The sequence below is a fragment of the Lacerta agilis genome, chromosome 2, assembly GCF_009819535.1.
Source record: "Lacerta agilis isolate rLacAgi1 chromosome 2, rLacAgi1.pri, whole genome shotgun sequence".
Taxonomy (NCBI): Eukaryota; Metazoa; Chordata; class Lepidosauria; order Squamata; family Lacertidae; genus Lacerta; species Lacerta agilis.
Genome location: NC_046313.1, coordinates 63,904,766 through 63,932,087, shown reverse-complemented (window position 1 = coordinate 63,932,087; position 27,322 = coordinate 63,904,766). Strand labels below are relative to the sequence as shown.

The following is a 27,322-nucleotide window of genomic DNA, read 5'->3' as shown; positions in this document are numbered from 1 at the left end:
AGGCTCGGCAGGTTTGCTTGTGGATGTGATATTTGGTTCATGCTCCTGTAAAACTGGGCTCAGTCCAGTTTATCTTTTAAAGAGGCACATGCTGCATTTTACACCCATGCACTTTCAGATTTGAAAAGAAGAAGAGGAGGAGGAGGAGCAGGAGGAGGAGGAGGAGGAGTTTGGATTTGGTATCCCGCTTTATCACTACCCGAAGGAGTCTCAAAGCGGCTAACATTCTCCTTTCCCTTCCTCCCCCACAACAAACACTCTGTGAGGTGAGTGGGGCTGAGAGACTTCAGAGAAGTGTGACTAGCCCAAGGTCACCCAGCAGTTGCATGTGGAGGAGCGGAGACGCGAATCTGGTTCACCAGATTACAAGTCTACCGCTCTTAACCACTACACCACACTGGCTCAAGTGCAACATGCAAAGACAAATTCAGAGCCAAGATTTTCTAGGAACCTGCTTAATTTTATTATTTGTATGTGTGCATATATTTTACCTCTCCCTGCCACATGTGGCTTTTCTCTCTTGATTGTGTCACTTTGAGATATTTGTTTTGCTCAGTGCTTATCCCCTGTGCTTGCGCAATTCATGATCTGTATTGTATGGGTTCATCTGGCATTAGCTGTTGCTTTCTTTCCCCCCAGTATTTATTTATTATCTTCAGGAGCTGAGTTCAGTCCTGTCCTGTTGTGTTCCAGCCAGCATCCCTCTTTGAATAGGACAATGCAGCAGGCATATGGGGTGCATTTGGTGCAATGGGTCAGTGTGTCTGGCTGTTAACCAGAAGGTTGGTAGCTCGAGCCCAACCAGTGATGGCTGTGGGCAGGATTCCTACAATGCAAGGGGTTTGACTAGATGACCCTCAGGGTCCCTTCCAACTCCACAATTGTACGATTCTATGATTTAAAGTGTAATTGATTCAGACACCCAAACAAAAACACAGGAAAAGATTATAACAAATAACAATTGTGATGACTTTTTCTACCAAAGGTGTTTTAGGGCTCAGTCCTACACCTACATGCCTTGGAGTGAGCCCGTTTGAACTCATAGGGACTTACCTGGTACTTCTCGGTAGACATGTGTAGGACTGAACTGTTAAGTCTTCACATCCATTCATAATATATATATATATATATATATATATATATATATATATATATATATATATGCAATTAATGTGTGTTCCTGTTTGTATCAGCTTTGATTACAGGGGTGGGAGTGCTCCTTATGAGTGCTTTTCTGAATTTCCAAGAATTTGATCTAAAAATGTTTAAGATGTTAGGGTTGTTGGGCTGGTGGGGGAGGTGGCTGAGGTGACCAGAAGGTTGGGCTGGATAACTTTAAATTCATTACTACTCTGTAATTGCAATCCGTAATTAAAAAATGGGTTACATGTATCCAAACTCCCCACTCCACACATGTTATATACAAGAGCCTTTAAAAGTTAATGCAAGAAGTCCCCATCCCCAACCCCCGTAGCAACAAAGGCATTTAGGAACTTGTTATGATAATGACTTGTGTTTGGACCGTTTTTTAAGCCGGATGTTTAGCTGAGGAATTTTTATAGTTTTAACTATTTTGGCATGCGATTGTGTTTGAGATGATTTCGCTTGCTATTCTGATTCAACATGACAAAAAGCAACGTCAAAAAGGAAGGACAGAAGAAGCACCAAGATTCCCTGCTACCTCTTTGATTTTGATTTTTTGTTTCCTGCAGACTCCCCTCTCCTTTAGTGCTTCAGAGTCATATTCCTTTCACAACCCAATGCCCAAGCCTGAATGAAGGGGACTTGAAAGCAGACTCACATGCGCTGGAGAACTGGAGAAACATATACAGCCTGTTGTGTGCTCTGCATCCGCACACAGGCAGAGATAGTCATAGAATCATAGAAATGTAGAATTGGAGGTGACCCTGAGGATCATCTAGTCCAACCCCCTGCAATTTGCAGCTGTCCCATACAGGGCTCGAACCTGCAATATTGGCATTATCGGCCCCACTCTCTAACCAACTGAGCTATACAAAACGATTGCACAATTGCAATTGCAATCATTTAAATGTGAGCAAGTTTTAAATCTAGCTGAGAGGCAGAGTTATTTCTAAAGGTAGATTGATGGTGAATAACAAAAATATGAAGGAGGAGGATGCGGAAGAAGTGCAAGAATGTTGGTTGTGTGGTATCATTTTTCTGGTTAAGCGAAAGGACCGGTGCAATGATTCAAGGTCAGCAGAGAACAAGCCACTTTCATGTTATAAATTAGTAGTAGTCACTACCTACTGGGGAGGAGAGGGGATATTCTGAAACAGCTAGCATAGTTTTATCACTGAGGAAGGCAGCTTTCCTCCTGCCCATGTGAACAGACCTGGAGAGCAAAGGCTGCCAACAATGCCACTTGCATTGATCCAAGTTCTGCATTTATCTGAGCATTACTCCTTCTCCTGGCATGTGCAGAGCTCTGGAAAAGAAACAATTGGGATTGGTGCAAATTGCTTTTAATTGTAAAGAATATCACAGAATTGAAATATTTTGGCCTGGAAAACGATACAATTATTGCACAGGGGGGAGACTACATGGAGTAAGGTAGTTTCAACAACCGGAAGGGACAAGTACCGGTACTTATCTGCTCAGATGGGAATGCATTTAAACCAGAGCTCATCCGGTCTTTTTTCCCCCAATGCTACAGCACACTCCTGAAAGTAATATTCCTTTATGCATAAAATTATAAGCTGCCATCGCATGGCCCCACTGGAGGATTTATATGGCTGCATCACAAATTGTGATTCACAATCCTAGATTTGCAGGGGTGGCAAGCTACACAAGCAGGCTTGGCAGCCCATCATCATCATCATCACCATCAAAATGTAATACCTAAGAAAAGGTCGAAACAAATATTTTCAAATTCTTAAAATCCCCCCCATTTTCCTCCAGTTTCACCATTCTGATTATTTTGAATCAGAAATTTCAATGCAAAATCCAAGTTCCAGTTTTGGATGCGAAGCTTTAAGCTCAGAATTGGGATGCTTTAGGCTTGTTGGCGTCCCGTGATTATTTTGATTTTGGCAAGCTTCAAACACAAGCATTCAACTGTCAAGTGCTAGTTGCTATGGCATGTTATTGATCAAATGTTGTCAGATACTAAAGGCATTGCGTGTTTTTCATCAAACACTGTAAGATTTTAAAATGCTATTATACGTCAACTAACAAACGCCGCCTAATATTATTTATTTTTTTGCATGTCAGCCATCAAATGATGTCAAATGTGATTGCAGCTTTCTTTGTAAGCTTATGGTGGAGACCTCAGTGAGAAGAACAACTGAAAGGCAGCTTGCTGATCATTAGTGTTCATGCTCTGCAGTGTAGAAGGGATCTTTTTTGTTGTTGTTGTACCACATGGGATCCGCAAGATCATGAAGTCCCACCTTTCCTACTACCTTTTGGTTTTGGTTACCTCCCCACCACATCCCAACTGCAGCTGCACTAAAATCCTGGATACCTGAATTGTTTTCAGCTAGGCAGCAATCACTTTTCCATCAGAGGAGACCAAAATGAAAGGCTTAAAAAATTATCCAAGAAGTTCCTTCTACTCATGAGAGTTGTTTCACCCTACACTTCTTTGTCTAATTGGCTACACCTCCTTTCCTAAAACTAAGATCATTTTTAGTTTCCTAAAACTAAGATCATGGCCACTCATCCCATCACCTCCTGGCAAATAGAAGGGGAAGAAATGGAGGCAGTGAGAGATTTTACTTTCTTGGGTTCCATGATCACTGCAGATGGTGACAGCAGTCACGAAATTAAAAGACGCCTGCTTCTTGGGAGAAAAGCAATGACAAACCTAGACAGCATCTTAAAAAGCAGAGACAACACCTTTCTGACAAAGGTCCATATAGTTAAAGCTATGGTTTTCCCAGTAATGGTGTATGGAAGTGAGAGCTGTACTGTAAAGAAGGCTGATCTCCAAAGAATTGATGCTTTTGAATTATGGTGCTGGAGGAGACTCCTGGACTGCAAGAAGACCAAACCTACCCATTCTGAAGGAAATCAACCCTGAGTGCTCACTGGAAGGACAGATCCTGAAGCTGAGGCTCCAATACTTTGGCCACCTCATGAGAAGAGAAGACTCCTTGGAAAAGACCCTGGTGTTGGGAAAGATGGAGGGCACAAGGAGAAGGGGACGACAGAGGACGAGATGGCTGGACAGTGTTCTCGAAGCTACCAACATGAGTCTGACCAAACTGCGGGAGGCAGTGGAAGACAGGAGTGCCTGGTGTGCTCTGGTCCATGGGGTCATGAAGAGTCGGACACGTCTAAACGACTAAACAGCAACAACAACCTTTCCTAAATGTCAGCCCTTGCCATGGCTTCATTCATGGGCTTAAAAAATACTGGTTTCTTATAAAGGAAATGTACAAAATAGACATTTTGCCTCGTATATCAGGTCATATAAAGGCTTGTTTTATTTGTTTTGTAAATGAAAGCTTGGCTACAGGGAATGTGGCTCATCTAGAGGAGCACCTGTCCCCTTGTTTTCTTGTACAGCGCATGCCCCAGAATTATCTACAATAGCTTTCCCCAACCTAATGCCCTCCAGATGTTTTGGGCAGCACCTCCCATCATTCCTGACCTCTGGCAATGTTGAGTGGGGCCAATGGGAGTTGTAATCCAAAACCTCTGGAGAGCCTCAGGTTGGGGAAGGCTGATCTACAGGTGGAAGGAACATGCATACATTCCATGACAGATGCTGTGGAGAGTATTCATGGAATGTAGACCATTAGAAAAACACTGTGATAGACAACCATGTGTCAGTGGTCCATGCAATCAGATATGAAATGTCACTGCAAGTTGATGATCAAATGTTGTCAGATATATCAGTTGGCCAATATCTGTTATTGTTGGGTGTTATATCTGAACAACAACAAAATATTTTAGATGATATTCAAAGAGTATTCAAGCATCCAGAGAATACCTGGAGAATATTTGACTCCAACTTTGCAAAGGAGAAAGTTTAAAAGAATCTTAGAAAACTAATTCTTAGGAAGTTAATTTCAGCTCAAAAAGTGGGTTTATTTTTGAGTGCCTTCACCACTAATTACAACCATGTCCTATAAACATGGGCTTATTTTAGGTGGGAGTAGGTTTTATGCTAGGAGGGGGCAGAATTGAGTTATCGGCGACACAATTGGTCAATTAAATATTTTTAATTAGTAACTTGATTGGGGGGCAGCTGCCCCCCTGCACCCCATGGCTATGCCCATGCCTACGAAACTTGGAATAAGGAGCAGAGTACCAAGTCCTCAGGCTTTGGGACTTTCAGGTATATTTGAAGCCAGCTACCTCCCACTAGTGAAATTGACTGTGCATGTGTTTGATTAAGTTGAATGGAGAATGTACATAAATGCAGGTATTATTCTGTGTTGACCAGGTGATGTGTGAAATCCTGCTGACTCTGTTAGTTTAATATTTATTCATATCTAGAGGATTTCTGGTCCACCCATCACCATAAGGATCCCAGATGGTTTGCAGAAAATAATAATGATAATATCAGTAAAAGTCTACATAGGAATATTAAATATTAAGCCTGCGCACAATGCAGATTTTATGGCCATTCACCATTCAACTCAGATGAACCCTGTACAGCACATGCCTCTATTTGTATACTCAGTGGAACTCTGGTAAAGCAATGTACTCAATTGCCAGATTTCCTGATCTTCACAAATATAGGCACCGATGTCAGTCAAAATGAAGCTGAATTTTGTACTCGCAGCAGTCTTTAACTTGTTGGGTTTCAGACACAATGCTGCATACATGTGTTGCCCTCTTCATTCAATATTAATTTGAAATACAGGCAGACAGAAGTACCTACAAAGAGCTATGGATGTTCAAAATGGCCCCATGGAAATAAATGAAATCAAATCTCTGTCAGTGGTTACACTGTCTGCCTTCCTGGAAATCAGTTTATAAACTGGGGTGTGTGTGTGGGTGTGTGGGTGTGTCTATCTATAATCATTTGTTATATTATCTGCATATTGAGGCAAGTGAATTTTGAAAGAGGCTCTTTATCAATACGCTGCAATACAGATGAAGGTGTTAGAACCACATTATTTGCATGTTTTTGCAAGCGTGAACAACGTCGATGCAACACCTGTACAGATTTACACATGTAGACACGGACAAAAAGAAAGAAAGAAAGAAAGTCGGAGAAAGCCACCCTGAATTTAGTCTTCTTTGCGAGAAGGGCTGGGAGAGGATACTAGGCAAGCCCGCAGTCTTTGGGCAGGAAAAGAGAAAAGAACAAGTCAAGTCTCCGGCTGCAACTTCCTAACGATCCGTTGATTTTCCCTGGGAGGATAAAGCGTTTGTTTTTGCGCCACATTATTATAAAAAGGCTGACCAGGCTTGTCAGGAGCCCCTCTCCATATGCTAGCACCACTGATGAGAAGTTGCTCTTTGGGGAGAATCCTACACGCATGGAGAGGTTTGGGGCGGAGGGCTAGATCACTTTTAGGGAAGATAAGCAGTTAGGAGGCACGCACGAAGATGTCCCACTAGACGTCAAGTACGAAAAAGCGGGAGGCTCTGGCACTTGGCGATCAAGGCGATCGAGAGAGGAAGGAAAGGGAACGCGGGGAGAGTTTTGACTCACGGAGACTTAAGTCAGTTACAGAATTTGAGTCGGTTCCAGAACGCTGCTTGCAGCGGAAATGTTGCAGAGTGTGCGTGTATGGGTATGTAATTTCTCTCTCTCTCTCTCTCGGGAGAGAGAGGGGTGGTTCTTGAGAGCGTTTGTGCGAAGAAACTGCCATAAAGATACGTGTTACACGTGTGGCGCTCGTGTGCATGCATCACTGGGTTTCTTTTAACTGTCTTCGTCGTCTTCTCTTTCTCGGAACAACCAAGCAAGAAAAAGAAAATAGTGGGCTTGCGTTTATATATATTTTAAATTTAAAAACCCATCGCCGCTAACCCCGTCCATTTGAACCACAGCGTCCTATTCGAGACACGTGTTTCCAAGACTCCGGATAACAGGAATGAAAGACCATCACCATCCTATCCCGGAATGGAAATCGTTCTAAACTGAAGTGAAACTCTTTTCTTTCAGGAAAGAGTCCTTTCTCCATTCCGCCCCACCGCTCCCCATGCTAAAAATAAAAATAAAAAATTACCCGACCTTCCTGGATTTGAAAGAGGGATAAAATGAGCCCCATTAGGCACTTTTTAAACTGATGCGCCCTTGCTTTATTAGTAAAGGAGAAAAGAAATAATAATTTTAATGCACTTCCTCGTCGGAGAGTGACTTCTGCTATGTGGAGGCCACGTGAAAAGAGATAAGGGAGGACGAGAGAGACATAATAATAATAATAATAATAATAATGATAATGATAATAATTAATAAACAAACAAACGCGCTGAGCTATCTGCGCAACGAAGACTCCGAACGACGGGTTCTTATTTTAAAAAAAACACAAGGCATATTTTGTGTGGGTGCTTCTGTTTCGGTTTTTTTTTGCAGGCATCTGCCTTATGACCTCGTCCGTCTATAAATTAGAAACAAATCCCACGAATTTCTCGATGATGGGGTGAGGGGGGAACTGTACAATCGGTCGTGAGAGTGAAATGTAACAATGAGGACGGATCATCTGCTCTTTTTTTAAAGAGGAACACCAGCTTGGTGGTGGGTGACAGCTGTGCTCACAAAATCGTCTCCATTATGGAAAGTGTGATGGTGGTTGCATCCAGTCGGAAGAGCCTGTCACTGAGGCCCGCAACAGCAGCAGCATTGGAGGACGTTCCTCTCTTTCAAAAATTTTGATTGTATTTTTTGTGGTTAACACCACCCGCACCTTGGGCACGTAACTTTGGAACTAGCGGCGGACGAATCGTCGAGGCAGCGGGAAGAAGGAGGACCTTGGTCCCTGTGCCCATTTCACGCGAAACCTCGAGGGCAAACTCGCCTCCTTCGATCGGGTGGGAACTGGGAAAGGCTGCTATATTGGAAATATTAAACTCGATGTGCTAGGGAGGGAAAAAGAAACCCAAACGCAGCCACCTTTGGCTTAGCGATGGGATCGCGAGAGGCCAAGAGCGAGGAATCAGTTGCTCGACGGCGCGCCTCGCCATCCCGAACTTCCACGCGTTTAAAAACAAAAACAACACCACGAGGCTGCCGGAGAGCAAGCGCGCTGCTCTCCGCCTGCATTTGCGCCTTTCCACTCCGATCCTGCCTCTTCCCAACCCGATCCTGTCCCCTTTTCCCCTTCCTTCCTTCCTCCTCGCCGCCCGCGGCTCTCGCGCCCTCGCTGGCAACTTTCTCCGGTCTTTTCCCGGCGAGGCGAGGGGGCGGGGCGATGCTAATGAGCGGGGCGTGTCTCCCCGGCCCGCCGCGCGACGCACCTCGGAGTTCCTCGCCGCCCATTGGCGAGCCGCGGCGCGGCCGAGGAAGTTGTGACGCTATGCAAATGAAGAGGGCGGCGCCGGGCTTTGGCCGGGCCCCGCCCCCTGCCCGCTGGGGCTGCTGCGCTCGTGTTTGGCTGCGGGGAGAGTCGAAGCGGATTCCATTGGGAAAGACTGCAAATCACTCCGGTTCGAGCGCGTGGGGGGGAGGGAAGAAGGGGGGAGGGAAGAAGCCAAGAGGATCGCCGTCCACCCACGGAGGCTGCTGCTGCTGCTGCTCCTGCTCCTGCTGCTTACCTTTGCCGGCGTGTCTTCCTCTCTCGCTCTCTCCAGCAGCCAGGCAGGCAGGCAGGGAGCTTCCTGCGGTGGTGAAGAAAGGCAGGAGAGAGAGAGGAGCCGGAGGAGCCCCGGAGAAAGAAAAAAAGCAAATATATATATTAATATATACATATTAAAGAAAGAGAGGGGAAAGATCTTTGGCTGGAGGGAAAGAAAAGCAGGAAGAAAAGGCACCAGAAAGAAGAGCGCGCGGGAGGCAGCAAACTTGCCGCTCTCTTGTCACTGGAAAATGACACTTGAGGTAGCCAAGGGCGCCGCCGCCGCCGCCGCCGCCGCAAAAGCCGCCGCCGCCGCTCCAGTCGATCCTATTGTTTCTTAAACTGCCTTCTTTCTCCAGCGATCCCAAAGAGGGTGACTTCGGCGCGGAACGGGGACGGCGCCTTCGTTCTCCGGCTTCTGGCGCGATCCCGGCCAGCGAACAAACGATCGTCATCGTCATCATCATCATTTTTTTAAAAATATTATTGTTGTTATTCTTCTTCTCCAAAGGCCACTCCGCCACTCAGCCTCGACAAGAACCAGCTCGCCACCAGCCAAGCCAAGAGCATCCGCGGCCAACCCGGGGGAGGGCGATTTCGGTCCCCCTCTGGATTCTCGCTCGTTTTGTTTTTCCTCCCCCGCTGCTGCTGCTTCTCCCTTTCAATGTCTGTGTTTGATTTTCTCTGATTTGCTTTGATTCCAGCAGCGGTTCCAGAGAAAAAGAAAGAAAGCAAAGCAAAGAGCGAGAAAGAGAGAGAGAGAGAGAGAAAGCAAGATTATAAAAAAAAACACTCCCTGGCGATTTATTATCATCAACACTATTCTTTGTTGTTGTGTTTTGTATTGTTGTCGTTCTCTCTCTCTTAGATCTATAATATTATTAGTATTTTTTAAGAAGAAGGCAGGGTCCTGGTTGCTTTTAATTCATGTTTGGGATCCAGGAAAGCATTCAGCGGAGTGGGAGCAGCATGAAGGAAGAGCCCCTCGGCGCGGGCATGAACGCGGTCAGGACCTGGATGCAGGGCGCCGGCGTCCTGGATGCAAACACGGCCGCGCAGAGGTACGTAGGCGCTGGCGCAGCATCCCTCGCTCCCCTTGCCTTGCCCTCCTCTCCCTTCCTGTCTCGGCAGGCTACCTCTCCAGCAACAGCAGCTCTCCGCAGCCGACTTTTTGCCTGCAGGACTTTTGCGCTGGGGGCACTTTTTGTTGTTGCAAGCGCCTTGTCAGTGGCGTCTTTACGCGCGTTGGCTCTTCCTTCCTAGCTGGGCAAACACGTCTTTCTCTGTCTCTCGCTCACACTTTACATTTTCACTCCTCCTCCTCCCCAAAAAGGTTTTCACAATATGTTTACTCTTCCGATGCCCCCAGCCTCATAACCGTCTCTCCATCTCTCAAAAAAGCTACATTAATAGCAACACTTCTATCCCAAGCATAACCCTCCAGAAGATATAAGCACTAATACGAATTGACCCCCTTTCCCTCCCAAAGCCTCGATTTTTGTGTGTGTGTGAGTTGCAACAGGCAATGAACTTTTCTAGATGCACAACGCTAGACGCGTGTGTGTGTCCCTTCTGCAAAACCTTTGCAACATTTATTGGGAGTCATCCTCCTCCTTCGCGGATGCCCTTCCCGCCCGCCACAGCCTTGCATTCTGCAAAGCCTCTGTCCCGGACACCTCTAAATCTTTCTCTTTCACACACCCCTCTTGATGTCCGTGTTTGCGCGGAAGCAAGTCCGAATTATTGCCGTGGGACTCGCCTCCAAGCTAGCCCCGGTTCGGATTGCAGCCTGGGGCGCATTTGCTAAGACGGATCTGGAACTAAGAGCCAACTCTCGGTTTTAACAGTCATGTTCGTCTGTATTTCACGTCCATCCTTCTCTGCCCAGTACCATCCGCAATAAAAATGCCCCTCTGAGGAAGGGAAAGTTCTGCAGGGACAACCCAAAGGTTGAAATGCTTAAAGTTTTCCCAGGCAGCCTGTGGCGGGATGGTTCCCACTGCAAAGAACCGGAGAGGCGATGGAGCCAGAGGCGCTCTTAAAAGCTCGGGCGGAAAGATAAGGCACATGGCGGGTTTCCCTGACAGCTGAGGCCAGAGCAGAGGGGACTTCGAAGGAACAGCGCTGGGAAAGCAAAGCTCAGCTATCTCCGGCAGCTTAAAGCAATCTATAATTCAACCTGAGCTTAACAAAGTGGAAATAGAAGGTTTGTGGGTGGAGGAGGCGGGGAGTTCAGGAGCAAAATAAGTGTTTCAAAAATAAAATAAAATCATAATCACTTTGGAGAGCATGGTTTCTTCCTTTCTGGCTCCGAAGAGCCATGCGCTCTAACACTGGAGAGAGAGAGAGAGAGAGAGAGAGAGAAAGAAAGAAAGAAAGAAAGAAAGAAAGAAAGAAAGAAAGAAAGAAAGAAAGAAAGAAAGACAGACAACAAAATAGCTGAATCAATAAGTTTGCCTCCCCTGTAGGACTGAGCCACCTGCTCTGGTTTATCCTTCGGGCTAGTGAGTTTCACAGAATTTTCTATTGGAGAATAGGAGGACCAGGCCTGAAATGGACGTAGGTGAGGGCCCTTGAGCTGTGACCCGAAAGCTTGCTGGGAATTTTAGAAAGCCGTGCGGGGCCCTGGCCCGGGACTTTTCGGCTCGCTAGCCCAGTGCTTTTCGGCTCGCTAGCCCAGGCGCCCCTTACTCCGTGGCGTCTAGTGCCCTAACTCCAGCGAGGGTGCCCAGAAAGGCGGGCAGGGGTGGCATGTGGGAGAGAGACCCCCTTGGAGATGGGAGTTAAGAGGGTCTTGGGACCGCCTCGGGGCTCTCTAATCGTGTGTGTCTTTGGCCGCAGCGGGGTGGGCCTGGCCCGGGCACATTTCGAGAAGCAGCCGCCTTCCAACTTGAGGAAATCGAACTTCTTCCACTTCGTGCTGGCTCTGTACGACCGGCAGGGGCAGCCGGTGGAGATCGAGCGCACCGCCTTCGTGGGCTTCGTGGAGAAGGAGAAAGTAAGTGAACGTGTGAAGTGGTGGGTGGGTGGTGAAGAGGCTCCGATTGTCTCACCTGCGAATTGTAACCCTCCCCCACCCCTTGCACAGCCCATCACCAGAGAGAAAGAGAGAGGGAGGGAGCGCAATTCCACACCTCCATGCCTTAAAATTAGTTTTGCAACTATTTTGCACGCTATTGGGAGCGGGGGCATAACATTGCCTTTGCAAAATCCCTACCAGACGATTCGCCTTCCAAACGCTCACAGGGTCCCTTTCTTCCCTCAGAACCTCCACCCAAATTGAGCCAGTCTGACAACTTCGTGCCACTACAACGCCCCCACCCCGTCGATTGTCTTCGTGACATGAAGGCGTGCCCCCTCCATCCCTGGGCTTCTCTTCGGTTGCAGCCCTGCCCCAGCCTTCTCTCTCTTCCTTTAGGCACTTTTGGTTAAGTGCTTCAAGCTAAATCCCCGCTTGAATGGGAAAAAGGAAAAAAAAAAAAGAAAGCGGGATGTGTGGGTGGGTGTTTGTGTAGAAACTAAGAACAAAGTAAAGAAAAGCGCAGAGTGAGTTTGGAGCGTCCCGGTGGTCTGCGATCGTTCTTATATGTGTGCGCCCCTTTTCCATTCAGGAAGCCAACAGCGAAAAGACGAACAACGGGATCCATTACCGACTGCAGCTCCTCTACAGCAATGGTGAGCCCCTTTCCTGGCTCTGCCCAACCCTGACAGCTCGCGGCGGCTTGAAAGCTCTAGGGAGCTCCCTGGCTCTTGAACTGTTTACTCCTGGAAGTGAGAAGCCGAGGAGGGGAGAAGGGCTCGCCTCGTTGGGATGCTTTAGTGGGGAAATGGATCAGAGGAAAAGAAAAGGGGGAAAGCCACCTCTCCAGTAGACCCATAAGACAGGACAGATTCTCTTTCCTTCCCCACGTGGCGACTGCTTTCGCTTTGCGTGTTTCCAGCTCACCAGACACAACGTTCCACTTTGGTCAGTCAAACATGGACGTAGCCAAGGCGGAGCAGGAAGGGGCAGCTGCCCCCCCTCCAAATCAATATAAATCAGTAAAAATACATAGCAAACGGAGGTTCTGTCCCCCAAAGGCCTGCTCCCCTAATAAAAGGCCTGTCCCCCCAAAAAATATTGGCTACGACCATGCAGTCAAACTCAAGCAAAAGAGGGAAAACTCTTATTTTCGCCTCCACTCTCTCGAAGTGTTTGTGTGCATGGTGGAGTGACAAGGAATTTGAACCCGGGTTCACTTGCTTTTCGGAATGCTAACGTCCTTGTTATTTTCACGATCCATCCCCCCAATTTTTTTTTAGGGTTGTGCTTGGTAATGATGACAATAAATAACAGTAACAATAATGGTGATTATTATGACAATCGGTTCCAAGGCCCTTCCCTTCTTGCTCCTGGACAGTCGAGTAACTGAAGTTCAAGAAAACACCGATCTGTCCATTTTGTCATTTTCTGCATTATTAATGGTAACGACGCTCTTGATTAATTTATTTCTCTTCCCCACTCCCCATTCCCCCTCTCCTGGTCGTAGGGATCAGAACAGAACAAGATTTTTATGTCCGCTTAATCGACTCCATGACAAAACAAGTAAGTTCCTCCCGTCTTAATTCGTGCCTGTATACTTTCTCCCTCGGAAAGATCAAGCTGTGTCCGGAGTGGTTGGAGGGGGGGGGGGGGGCGCAGGCAACGCGTTTGGTTCGGTTCGTCGCGGGTTGCAAGAAGCTGAGATTGGGGGCTGGCTCGGGGGACCAGTTGGTTGGTTGCCTGTGTGCGTCCTCAGAATTGCTGAGCCGGCTATCGACGTGAGGAGCGCGCCGAGTGAGGTCAAGGCGCGTAACGTGCGGCAGCTTTTGTGTGCGCGCTGCGACAGGCCGTGCAGCCCAGTACCTCTTCTTGGGGGAAGGCGCAGCCCCTCGGGCAACTTGACACAGATTAGCACATTAGTCAAAGGAGGGGAGGGTAGGGGGGGCGGGCTTTTCTCTTCTCCCGACCCCAAGATACCAATTCAATTTCAGCCCCATTTGCTGTCCTGGCCAAGTTTACCCCGAAGTAAACCCCACTTGGCTCGATAGACCTTGGTTCCAACTGTCTGCGCGCGGATCCTGGCTTTGCACGGCCGGGTGAAGTTGATAAACTCCTATCCAAACCAGTCCCACAAAGACCTGATTTCTTGGGCGAGAGCCGGAGGATATTTTCTAACATCGGCCAGAGTTTTCAAACGCGCCTTATCTTCTGGTTCGATCCCTGTACGGGGCATCTATATATATATATATTCCTGCATTGCGAGGGGTTGGACTAGATGATCCTGAGGGTCCTTTGTAATTCTATGATTCTGTTAAGAGCGGACGGTTGCCATCGGGGCGCATTAGGTGCGAAGGATTTCTCTCTCTTTTCCCCACCCTCGCATTTCCTACTCCAAATTCCTAGCCTCTTAAAGTCCAGGTAGAGGAGAGAGCCAGCAGTCCTAACGGTTAGAGCACAGAGCTTAAGCGATGGCACTGAAACCCCCGAAAGGGGGAAAGTCCGCCTAAAGCAGGAGCGATGAGATGACGGAGATCTCGCCTCTGAGAGCGAGGGATGAAGTCCATCCGCTTGGAAAGGAAAGCGCGCCTGCGGCTGCGGAGCCCACAGCAAGCCGCGCACAGCTCAGGCGAAAGAGCGCCTTGGAAGCGGCGTTTGGCTGAGATGGGCAAAGCGCCTCCTGCTCCCGGTTTTAGATTGGCCGGGAGCCAGGGCGGGGTGATGGCGCCGCCGCCTTAAAGGTACAGGATCGCCGTCACAGACTCCTCGCCAACCTCTCTAATGGGCCAGGGCCAAATAAGGAACTGAGATCGGGTTGCGGCCAGGAGGAGGAGGAGGAGAGGCGGGGAGGGCAATGTTATTTGTCACACACACAGAGATTAATTTTGTCTCCCCCCCAAACCCTAAATTTTAATTAGGCACAGTTGCTGTTCGAAATAAATAAATAAATAAAGTGCGGCTTCCTACTCCCTGAAGGCGTTCAGATCACAGGATTCTTCTCTCCCCCGCCCCCAACTCACTTTAATTATACGAATGAAAAGAAATAGAAAACAAACACAGCCACGCAAAGACAGCAACCAGCCAGAGTAGCAAATATTTATCCTTCGCTTATTTACAATGACATTGCTAGTGTTTTTTTGGTTGTTTTTTTTGGGGGGTGGGGGGTGGGGGGGTGGGGACAGCGATTAAATCATTAGAGCTTCGCAGCTGTATAACTAGGCAGTGAAATGTATGCCGGGAAGGTTAAGTGACTGTTTTAGAAACGCTGCGTTCAAATACAAGCCTAGCTTTAATTTGTAATATGGGGAGCTGTTCCTGTGATGCGGGCTAATTTTGAGTATGACATTTGCTTCAGAAGGCTCAAGTGTGTGTGTGTGTGCTCAAAGCCAAGCAATTGTGTTTGCAGGTAAAGGGCTACACACAGAGACACAGACAGAGAACCAAAACAGCAGGCAACAATTTTGCCTCCCCAAATCACAATATTTTTGCGCTCTGATTTATTTAAAAACATTGCTTTTTAAAAAATAATAATATCTAAAATTAAAAGACTTTAAAATCATATCTGATTAGCACTCATGTTAAACATTTGAAAGTAATCAGTTGAGGTACATAGTCCTATTCAAGTTTTGTTCCTCTATTTAAAAAGATTGGTTTTTTTTGTGTGTGTGTGTGGGGGGGGGGGGTTTGCTCCACTTTAAAAGGGTCAGACAAAATCTCCAACATTCGCACATTTATAAACCAGTTTCTGGGTGTTTTAAATTCTGCCTTCAAAAACTTTTATTGCTTGTCTTTGTTTTTGGTGGCTTTTTGACACCAAACCAGAAAGGTCAAAGTGCTGAGTTTGTTTTAGAACACTGTCTTTGATGGTCCCTAAACATCTTTTCCTGCTATTGATGGCTGTCTTACAATAGAAAGAAAAAGAAAGGGAAAAAAATGAAGCAATTATGTTAGACAATTCCATCATTCAGATACAGCTCATCGAAAGATACTCTTTTGAAACAGTTTGTAGCAGGGGCTGAAGCAAAAACAGGAACAATTCTCTAACAGCAAGTCTCGAAAAAGTGGTGAACAGAATTGGCTGAAAATGGATCTGTGAGCTCATATTTAAATTGGCAGAAGCCCTCACAGTGCTTTGGGGTGTGTCTTGTGTATTTCATGAGGAATTGTTACAAAAATACCATTAAATATTATAATCGAACAGCTTTTATATTACAGTCATGCAAGAGATGATGTTTCCACCTTTCATAATTATGATCCCCTGGTGGAAAGCGACTATTTGAGTTTCTATAGCTTTAAAGCACTTTCCTTAACAAGGCACTTTGCTTATGATTGCATTGTTGTCAAATCATCTGTGAGTTTTCTTAAGAAAATAAAAGGTGAATAGTCTGCCATCCTTCGCTTAAATACGATGGTGAGATTTAAGCAGCCTGAATGCAGGATTGCAGCCTTTGTTTGTAGCATTTACAATATAGATATTACAGGCTATAATCACCTTTGGAGGGTGTCTCAATTCCCCCACCCCCTTCTGTATCTAAATCTGCTGTGAGGAAAAAATACAGCCCCCCCCCTTTGTGAGTTTGGGGGTGGGATAGAAGAGTATCACTGACAAATAACATAGACAGAACCAAAAAGATTTGAGGGAGAATGTTGATACAGAACTACATTAAAAGCCTCTTCTGGATGTAAATGTAGAAAATAGCAAGCTGGTGGATACAAGTGTGTTGTGGTATTTGCTTCCTTGTTAGGCCCATGAATGTGCTCAGCAGTGGCACATGTGCCTTTAAAGATAATCAGTGGCTGTATCAGTTTTTGTGTGTGTGTGGTGATCTGATTATTATTTCTGGAAAGCAAAGACGCTTGCTAAATTTCTGCTCGAAACAAATTTGCTTGGGAAGTCTTGAAGCCTGTGCGCTACTTAATCAAGGAAGGAAGGTCAGTGCTACATATGGCTTGCCAGCGTGTCCAAATTTGGAGACATCGCTAGCGGTTTAGTGCAGAGTGTGCATAATATATAGGAGATTCTCGAGTAACTTTCAGCTTGTAATTAAATTGTGCAAAGCCTGGTTGAAAAAAAAATTATTTAATCTTTAATGCAAGTTAAACATATATTGTCAACCTACTTAGAGGGGCAGTATTCCAGTACACACGACTCAGAACAAATTGGATAATGGAATGATGACTCCGAAATGAAACTGTGGCAGGAGCATGCATGCCTTAATGGGGTGGCGTCGGCGGGAGACATGTGCACTTGCCATCATCAACAATGACTGTTCTACATGGCAGTCACTGTTTCAAAGACATTTGTTGCAAAAAAATTTTTTTTAATAAAACCTGAAAAGGTTTATGAACAAATAGGTTGTCCCTTTTGCCTCTAGGAATGTGCCACTGAAGAGACACCATTGAAGGGAAAGGGTGGTAGTTTAATCTATAGTGATATTGGCATAAGCATGTAGGTAACTGAACTATATAATCATTTAATTCAGAAAAATAAACTTTAATAGATGGTTTATTATCCACAGTGATTGCAATCACTTCCATTCAATTGTATTAGTATTAGTATTATTTCTTTGTTTAAATGTCTGGATGCCTGAGACTCTCTGTATGAAAGTCATGGACAGATGCTAGGCTTGAGATATTGCTTTTTTTAAAAAAATAAAGCAGGTCATCATAGCATTTTATGAGTCATGGATATTATCCCAACTTCATCTGTATGTTTAAAAAAACAACAACCCTAAATCCTAAGAATAGACAAGGGTATATTTTGGGTAGAAATCTTGAAATAGTTACTCATGAATAAGCCATTGTTGGCTTAAATGGGACAGTACCTGCATGCAACTGCTTGCCTATATTTAGCAGTCTCAGATGCTGCCTAAGAAATTAGACTTGGGTCCTGGTATAGTGACAAAGCTTACCCCAATTGGTCTTCAGTGAGAGCTGATTTAGGCTTATGGGAATTAATTTTGTCTCTGCATGCACACGAAAGCTCATACCAAGAACAATCTTAGTCTTTACGGTGCTACTGGAAGGAATTTATTTATTTATTTATTTATTTATTTATTTATTTATTCTGTTTCGACTATGGCAGACCAACACGGCTACCTACCTGTAACTGCATATAAGCAAACACCCAATCTTACTTCCCTTGCCCCAAACATGTGAATTTGTCCCTGAAGTTTTAACATTGGTAAAGCCTTCAAGCGTGTGCATGTATCATGTTGTGTTTTATGTGTCTATATCGCACTTGGCATTGGACATGTTGGCAATATAAAGCTGGATGCCATGGGTGCTTTTCAGCTCTGGAATGATGTGTATACATGTATGCAGCCTGATAAACAATACCCTTCACTGAACAACGTTAAGTTCTCTTTAGTGCTGAGAGCAGAAATAAGTAGAGCTGTTTCTTGCAGAACTCCCCCCCCCCCATGTAAGGCATTCTAGATGCTACATCAAACATTGTTTCAAATAACTCTATAGATGTCTGTTCCCTCCCCTCCCTGCCACTGAGTATGATGCACATGGTACATATGTAGTTTTCCATTTTTTGCCACGCTCCTGCTGTGCCAGTGCACGCAGGTATTCAATCAGCTCTCCGCTCAGCATATTGCATGGTTCTGTGGCTGGCACATAGGTGATTAAAACATTATGAATCCATTCAGAAAAGAACTCTGCAGAATCTGAGCTATCGAGCACAATGCGCCTTTGAAAACGCAAGAGAGAAAGTTTGCAATCGAGCCAGGTTCCAGCAGCTTCAGTGTTCCTTTGGTTGCATGTCAGAAAGTGCAGGTGATTTTAATTTCCTCATACGGAGAATAACGCAGGATGTCTGAAATTTGCATGCACGATCAGGACCTGTGTGTTTGGGAAAATGTAAACTCATCACAGTGGAAAATGTGTTGTTTGGAGTCTGGGGGTGAAAACAAAGCTGAGGATTTTGGAGCGACTGCCTGGGCCAGATGGCCTAGTGCATTCCCAGTCTGGCAGCCCAACTGCTCCCTCCTGTATAATATACAGCCATTTGTTCTGGGATATTTACGCTAGAGTTGTTTCCATGTGAATGTTTGAGAAGCGTTGAAAACAAACATATTAAGGGGGGCAAGAATTTTATTTAATTCATGTGAATTCAAGTTGATTAGCGAGCCAACATGCCAGGGACGAGAGAATAAGAAGAATGATTAGCGTCTTTTGGTTTAGGGCTGTTGAGCAAGAAAAATAATCACTATATTTTGGGGGCCGGTCTGGGCAATCCCTTATTGCTCTATGTATTAAAACACTATAGCAAATAACGAGAGGCTGCTCTGCAGCTGGAAATCAGAATTAGTGGCTGGTTAAATATTGCAAGTGGAAATTATTTTAATCCAGAATCTAAGCACTCATTCCTAAATATTTCCAAGGCTTTATCAATACAACATGATAGTCTGAACCCTTATGATTGGTATTTTGTTGTTGTTGTTGTTCAGTCGTTCAGTTGTGTCCGACTCTTCGTGACCCCATGGACCAGAGCACGCCTATCCTTCACTGCCTCTTGCAGTTTGGCCAAACTCATGTTAGTAGCTTCGAGAACACTGTCCATCCATCTCATCCTCTGTCGTCCCCTTCTCCTTGTGCCCTCCATCTTTCTAGGGAGTGATTGGTATTTTATGATTATCTAAATACGGTACCCTATGCCCCTTCTCCAGACACAGACCTATGGATGCAACCTGATGTATAAAACGCTTCTTTTTGTGGACACCCATTTGTCTGCATAATGTTAGATAGCACTCAGATATACCAAGTGGTAAGAGATAATTTGCTGGATATATGTATATAGGGATTGGTTCGTGACCATTTATGCACATTGGTGTTGTTCAGCTAACAGAAGACTGCTGCCAGCAGAAAGGGGATTTTGGCAATTTGGGGCAATTCTACCACCCATCCCTGCAGCCCCCCTCACCTGCCATAAATATGGTTCAGAGATTTGGAGGAGCGGGTGGGGAGAAATTGCTTAAAAAAACAACTTATTGCCCTATTCTGCAGATGAAAACCGTACTGCCTGCTCAGCAACGTTGTTGGATACAACCCATGGGCTCAGATCCAGCTAAAGTTAGTTGCTCCTAAGTAACACTGCAGCTAATGGGACAAGTTAGTTACGACTGTAATAACAAGGACAGCTATAGAGCACATCCTGCTGGAATATCCAAATCTGTGCATTAAAAACAACAACAACAACCTCAGTGTGGTTTGACATATATCCCAATGAGACAGAGGTCCTATTCTGGAGGGGGTTGCACTCATACTGAATGAACCAGTGCATAGTTTGGGTTGCTCCTAGAATAATGGTTGTTGAAGAGCACCTCTTTTCAGCTTTGGCTGGTTTGCCAGCTGTTGCCGTCCCATGACAGGGAGAACCTGGCTACTGTGGCCCATGTGCTGATAACCTCGTGTCTGGATTACTCTATGTGAAGCTGCCCTGGAAGTTTCGCTGCAAGTGGCTAGGCTCCTGTCAGAGCAGTGGTGGGCTTCAAAATTTCAGCGGCTCCCTGTGCAACGCCAAAATTCACCCCCACCCACCTCTCACTTTCTGTTATTCATCATTGTTGCTGTTCACTCTCGGTTTGGCACCCAGTGTGGGTGAACCAGCAGTGTTCCCTTAAATCCACCTCTGGTCAGGGGCGGCCTGCAGCGAGCACTGTAAGAACTGCAGTGGCTTCTAATATGTGACTGAGCCAGTTTTGTGGTTTTGGTACTTGTGTACAGAAAGCCCCAAACAACTTGGAAACTCGATTCCTGAGGGAACACCTTCTCCCCTATAGATCAGCCTGTATATTAAAGTCAACTAAGGTGGCTCTCAACAGCCTCACCATTTTTTGATATTTGTTTGGCAGCGTTGTGCGGCAGAGGCTTCTCGGTGGGGGCACCTTGCCTTTGGAATAGCATGGGTGCTGATCCTGTTCTGCTTTTGGCACCAGTTGAAGACTGAACTTTTTGCTCAGGCCTTCCTCAACATTTAATGTCAAACTATTTGTCATGGCCTCTTTGCGTTTCAGTGCATTTGCTCCTGTCCTTAAGCTGTTGAGTATTTTTTATGTTGCTTTTAACTTGTAACCCACTTTGAAATCACTAGCAATGAAGAGCAGGGTAGAAATGTTTTTAATAATAATAATAATAATAATAATTTATTATTATTATTATTATTATTATTATTATTATTATTATTATTATTTATACCCTGCCCATCTGTCTTGGTTTCCCCAGCCACTCTGGGCAGCTCCCAACAGAATATTAAAAACACGATAAAACATCAAACATTAACAACTTCCCTAAACAGGGCTGCCTTCAGATGTCTTCTAAAAGCCATTTATTAAAAGTGATTTCTAAATTAATAAACATAATGGTCCTAGTTGGAGATAAGGGGAAAGCAGTTAATTGCCTCCTTTTTAATATACTTTCCCAACCTCCTATCAAGACACACCCCAGAGTTAAAACTATAAATGACAAACACACCCACATCACATGGTTGTTTATTTCTTTACCCATGTGGGTTATGGTGTACATTTGCAAAATTATTTTTAGTACTACAATAGTCTAACTTTATACCGTTGAACTTTCACTTCACTTCTTCCTAATTTATTGATCTCCTTTTGTAACTGGGTTTCACTGGAGCAGAGCCCTGCATAACTTTGACAATTATCCCACCAGAGGTCTGGGTTTCATGAACAGAGCATGAAAAATATTTTGAAATATTTAGATCAATATACCATACAATAGAAGGGTGGTGTGTGTGTGTGTGTGTGTGTGTGTGTGTGTGTGTGTGTGTGTGTGTTTAAATGAATAATAATTTAGCAACTTCCTGTAGTGGGACCTGAGTTTCTGTCAGCTGCAAAGATCTGAGACTGTTCTTCCTTCCGTCCTGAAACCAACGTTGTAAATGTTTGCCGCCATGGTTTGTGAGCACAGTCGGCAACTGTAAGCCAACCAATCAGCCCCACACTTCTTATATTGTGCCAGTAGCTTAGAGAGCCAAAACAGAGTAGCACCCTGTGTATCCTGTTATCTGATAATTCACACGGGGTGGGGGTGCGGTGGGATTATTTTGGTCTTCCAGGCCCTTCATTGCAGCTTAGAGTTCCATAAATCTAGTTTGCTGTTTTTTAGCCTTGCTAATGGTGCAAGGGAGGGTTAACAAGAGGCTGTTCTCCACAGGCCCTTAATGAATTAAATACCGGTATCTGAAACATTTTAGACACTTGCTTGTAATGCCAGCTTATTGAACAAACACTAAGGACCACTTCTTGCAGTTTCTCTGCCCAAGACGGTCTCTTTCCTCCCGTTTGACTGGATTTCACTCTGCAGCAGGCAAAGTGCTCATGGGACTTGGCCATTGAGAACATGGCCTGTCCTTTTTTTGTATGCTCTTTTGCATGGTGTTGGTCATGTGCACTGCATTGTGCACCAACCTGCTCAACATAGTTGGGTGACATGGATCTAATTTCCCTGGTGCTTGTGCACAGATCTTAAGCACTTTGGATGGACCAGGCTCACATATAATGTAGGGGTAATCTTGGTTGGAATGTTACATCAGTGTATCTGTCCCTTATGCTTTCTAAGCAATGTCTAAACCAGGAGTCGGCAAAGTTTTCTGACCATGGGCCGGATCATTCCCACGGAGATCGTCTGTGGTCCGGACATGCGCAGCGTGATGCCAGAAGTTGTGTCTCCGCATGTGCGCGGCGCAGGAAATTGTTTCTGAACATGCCCAGATGCCGAAAACCGCGCCTGCGCAGAAGCGATTTCTGGCATCTGCGCATGCGCAGATACCATTTCCGGCACCACTCGGCATGTCCCCAAGCCGTGCCAGTTTAGCGCGGCACATGGGGGACTTGCCGAGCGGGCGGCTCAGTGAGCGGGCAGCTCATGGGCCAGTAAAGCAGTTTTTGTGGGCCGCATCCAGCCCATGGGCCGGAGGTTGCCGACCTCTGGTCTAAACTGACTGGTAGTGGCTCTCCAGGGTTTCAGGCAGGGAGTTTTTCCAGCCCTACCTGGAGATGCCAGGGATCGAACCGGGGACTTTCTACATGCAAATCAAATGCTCTGCCACTGAGCTAAGGCCCTTCCCAACACATGCATGCCTTTTAATGTAATTCATTGAACAGCTATTATCAGTAAGTAAACAATCTGAAATGCAGGTAAAATTGTGTTTGGTCAAATAGGCTCCTAGAACAGGCTTGCCTTTTTGTTCTTGCAAAGAAGGAAATACTGAGGAGCACCTGCACAACCCAACACGTACGTACGTACGTGTGTGTGTGTGTGTGTGTGTGTGAAGGGGGGTTAGGGTTGCCAACTTTTAAATCGGCACATGCAGCTCTCTTCAAGCACACTTTGATAGGCAGCAATTGGCAGGTGATAATGCTTAGCTGCAAAAGTGGTGCCTGCTGATTTATGCAAATTGAAGCTTTGTTACAGGTCAGGAGAGGGTTGCTTTTGCTTTTATCTAGTTGGCAATCCTAAAGGAAATGCAAAACTTTTGGTAACCACCTGCTGATCAGAAGGTTGGTGGTTCGAATCCCTGTGATGGGGTGAGCTCCTGTTGCTCGGTCCCAGCTCCTGCCCACCTAGAAGTTTGAAACCACGTCAAAGTGCAAGTAGATAAATAGGTACCGCTCCGGTGGGAAGGTAAACGGTGTTTCCGTGCGCTGCTCTGATTCGCCAGAAGCGGCTTAGTCATGCTGGCCACATGACCTGGAAGCTGTATGCTGGCTCCCTCGGCCAGTAACGCGAGATGAGCGCCACAACCCCAGAATCGGACAGGACTGGACCTAATGGTCAGGGGGCCCTTTACCTTTACTTATATGTAGCTCATAGAATGGGAGCTGAAAAAAGTAGGCAGGGTCCGTCTCCCCACCATGCAGGAGTCTTCTGTTTTAATGCATGCAGTTGCCTTGATAATAGCTGAGTGCAAAGAAACTGAAGTGAGCCCCCAGTGCATCACAAGGCTAAGGATGTTATGCACGTAAGCAAAAGGACTGCTGATGTTAAACACAACAGACAGGTGATTAGATACCACACTGTTGACTCTGTTTGTTCATTATTGCTATTTAGCTGGGTTTTGTTTTTTAAAAAGTAGGTACCTGGAGGTTAAGTAAGCATAGCAGATGCATGGAGAGGAAGTGAAGAAAGGGAGGGAATTAAATCTGCTTGCTGTTATTTGTAGCTGCTAGTGAAGCTGATGTTGCTGCAATTAAACTCACATTGACTCCGGTGCTGGCAAGATTGGCAGCTGAGCATGCACACTGTGGTGGGGCTTCAACATTTTCAGTTCTTACTTAAGCAGGGGGTGGGATCCTTTGGGGCCCTACTGTGCTGTATTAAATGCAAAATCAATTATTCAGCGCAAAACACCATTGCCCCAGCTTCGCTGGCTTTTTGGCAGCGCCCAGATAACCTGACATATCAAATGCAATTAAGCCTTTGGTATTCTTCCATTCCTGCGGTCAAAAAAGTCCACTCTTGATAACATACAAACCCCACAGCATCAATCGCTCGTGTTGCCTTTTGATTTTAGGAATTTTTTTTTTTTTTAAAAAAATCTAAACCTGCAAAAAATCACAGTAGACTAAAACTTCATTTATTTAAATAATTGATATATATTAAAAGGAACCTGGTCATGATGATTTGCAGGTAAACCTCTACTTGTAAATACTCCTTAAAAATTCCAAGAGGCAAATCATTGTGTGTTTTTTAAAAGTACTATCTGATGTAGGAATTAGTACCAATGATTCTAGTGCAGTATAGTGTTTACTTGCACATAGTGGCCCAGATCCAGAACTCTGTGCACTCCAATGTGCACCCAGACCTCCTTACACAGAGTGGTTTCCTCATTCACTTTAATTGTGTGCAAGACTCCACCCTTGTGAATGTTTTTTCTGTGTCTCTGCACAGCAGATTCCCCCTCATCTGCAAGAGATCTCTGGATCACCACAAACGCTTTTAACACGAGGGTTTCTCTGTGTTTCCAAGCCCAGAGATTTGTAGGTTAGAGCTGATTCAAGCAATTCGGCGAGGCGCATGGCAGAGTCTGGGTGAAACTGCCTCATGGCACCTTAGGGAGATGGGATGTTTCAAACCACCCCTAGTTCTCCTTGCACATCCAAAGCCCACTTCATCTGCATGCACTGACTTTGCACATACAGAGGGATTTTAACATGGAGTACTTCCAAGTAAGTCACCATTATGGAAAAGTATGAATCAGCTCTAAGTTCCACTGAAGCCAGTGAGATGTGCCTGTAAATAGGTGAGTGGATATGGAGTTGTCTAGCCCAGTGCAGTTCACTCTAACTCAGTAGTGGGAGCCAGATGTGGCCCTCCAGGGCCTCTCTCTCTGGCGCGCAGCAGCCCTATTTCACACCTTCAAGTATTTTTTCGCCTAACTGGAATGTATCCTTGAACACTGATCATTCCTCTAAGGTTGCCTGGATTAAGGATATAGAGGGGTGTGTGTGTGTGTGTGTGTGTGTGTAAACTAGCCCACTGTATAAAGGTAAACATTTGTTGGTTCCCACAATTTTGCTTCTCACCACTGGCATGGGGCCCCCTGGCATGTGCCCAGATGGCACTGCGGATGTTGACCAGATACCGGTTTCAGGCACCGATCCTTTGCAGCCCTGCTCCCCAAGATCTGTTAAAATGAGAGGTGCTGATGGTTGGACTCGGCATGCAACTAACTTGCAATGCTAACGAGCTGCATCACTTTCTCTAACCTTTTTTCCCCCTTGCAGTACTGAGCTCAGATCCCGCTAAGCATGTCAGGATGGGAAGCCAGTGGCTTTTCAAAAGGGAAAAGAGAAACACACTTGGTACACAAAGCCCCAGTGGGTGAAAACAAGTGGAACAATATATGCAAAGGAGTGCAGGCTGAAATCTCTCTGAAATGCAAGCTAAGATCTTGGTTGATGAGAAAGGGATAAGATCTGGGCCCAGGGAAGACACACCTCCCCCCGCCACAAAAACCCCCCTCTGCAATAAAGTTAGACGCCGAGAGAAAGTCCCTCTGTAAAAGCTCTGTTAGAGCTTTCTTAAAAAGTGATGTTGGCATGAAGGCTGCAGAAAGCTACAGCAACATCAGTGCTATTATTTATGGCACTACTAAATCATATTAAAATATAGTATACCATACTGGAGTGTGATAATACTATGTTTAAGCAATTACTTTTGCTGGCTAAGATTCATGACTGCTGCACAGGCAATCCTCACTCCCTCCTATCGCTTTCAGTGGGCAACCTTTACAAAAGCAAAGTTACCGCAGTGCCAAGCCATCTCATTTTATGCACGGCTTTGTTCCGCTTGTTTAGCTGTACTAGTTTGCTTGCACTGGCTACACACACACACACACACACACACACAAATTTTACTTGTTGGTTTGTGTTAGGGATGCCATGAAATGACTTACACTTTTAAAAGCAAAGTTTTTATGCAGTACCCTTTTTAGTAAGGGTGTGCCAAATGATGCTGCGGACTGCAGCTCTGGCATCATAGAATTGTGGAGTTGGATGGGACTACAAGAGTCATCTAGTTCAACTCCCTGCAATGCAGGAATCTTTTGCCTAACATGACGTTCGAACCCACAACCCTGAGATTAAGATTCTCACGCTCTACCAACTGAGCTATGTGCATTTTAATGCATTTATATATTTGAATGTTTATGACCCCCAGTTTTTCGTAAAATATATCAAGGCAGCTTACAACATAAAAGGCAACAAAACCTATCTACAAATGTCTATAAAGCATAATGAAAAACATCAATAAAGCATCAGTAGATATTGGCTGGTATCTGCTGATACATTGTAAATATACATTGTCTCTTTGAAGCAAATGGGAGTACGAGGCTAAGTTAGGTGTGAGCCACATTTATTTGTATACATCTTGAAATGATTCACTCATAGACATGAATATTGCCTAAACCTGTAATAGGAAGCTGGTTAGAAGTCATTCCATGACTATGCTGCCTAAAGTGCTACAACTCCCTCTTGAGGAAAGCTAATCTCACTCTCTACCTCCAAAAAAACCCAAAAAACCCCCACTCTAATGGCCTTCCTTAAGATAGTCAAAATCTTCATTTTTAGAAAGGCTAAACAACATAGTTGTTTCCCCTTTGAAGTAGTTTTAATGGCTGTGGTTACATTGTTTTTGATGGTTGTGTTTGTTTGTTTTTTAAAAAATTACTCTGTTGTTTTACTGTTTTATAGCTGTTGTTTTTCTTTCCATTGCCAAATTGTTTTTTAAATGGTTAAGTTATTGTTTCAACTTGCATTGTTAACTACCTTGAGCTCATTGAGGAAAGGCAGGCTATAACCATTTTGAATGAATGAATGAATGAATGAATAATAGCTAAATGGAACACCCATGTTCAGAAGCAATGTACCTGACATAAGAACAGGTCAGTGGGAATAAGTGGCCCCTGGAATAACTGGAATTGCTTAGCCACTGCAGGAGACAGAGTGGGCTAGGCAGAACTTTGGTCTGATTGAGCCATGGCAGCCCCCCCCCCCCGTCCTTGTATTATATAGAAGCATTGATAGAAGATGCAGTGATGGTTTTAGGGCAGTACGACCAGTCCCCCCCTCCCCCT

General features: G+C 45.2%; 1 protein-coding gene across 6 annotated transcripts in view; it reads left to right on the top strand.

Moving 5' to 3' along the window:
* The first annotated feature begins 8,820 nt into the window (after positions 1-8,820).
* The window catches only part of EBF1 (EBF transcription factor 1), a 384,086-nt gene continuing 365,584 nt past the window's right edge, over positions 8,821-27,322 (top strand). For all 6 annotated transcript variants that reach the window (XM_033140381.1, XM_033140380.1, XM_033140379.1 and 3 more), the window contains exons 1-4: positions 8,821-9,763; positions 11,544-11,700; positions 12,314-12,377; positions 13,232-13,287. In XM_033140381.1, the coding sequence (XP_032996272.1) occupies positions 9,630-9,763; positions 11,544-11,700; positions 12,314-12,377; positions 13,232-13,287 (411 nt within the window). In that variant the 5' untranslated portion in view covers positions 8,821-9,629. The remainder of the gene's footprint in view (positions 9,764-11,543; positions 11,701-12,313; positions 12,378-13,231; positions 13,288-27,322) is intronic.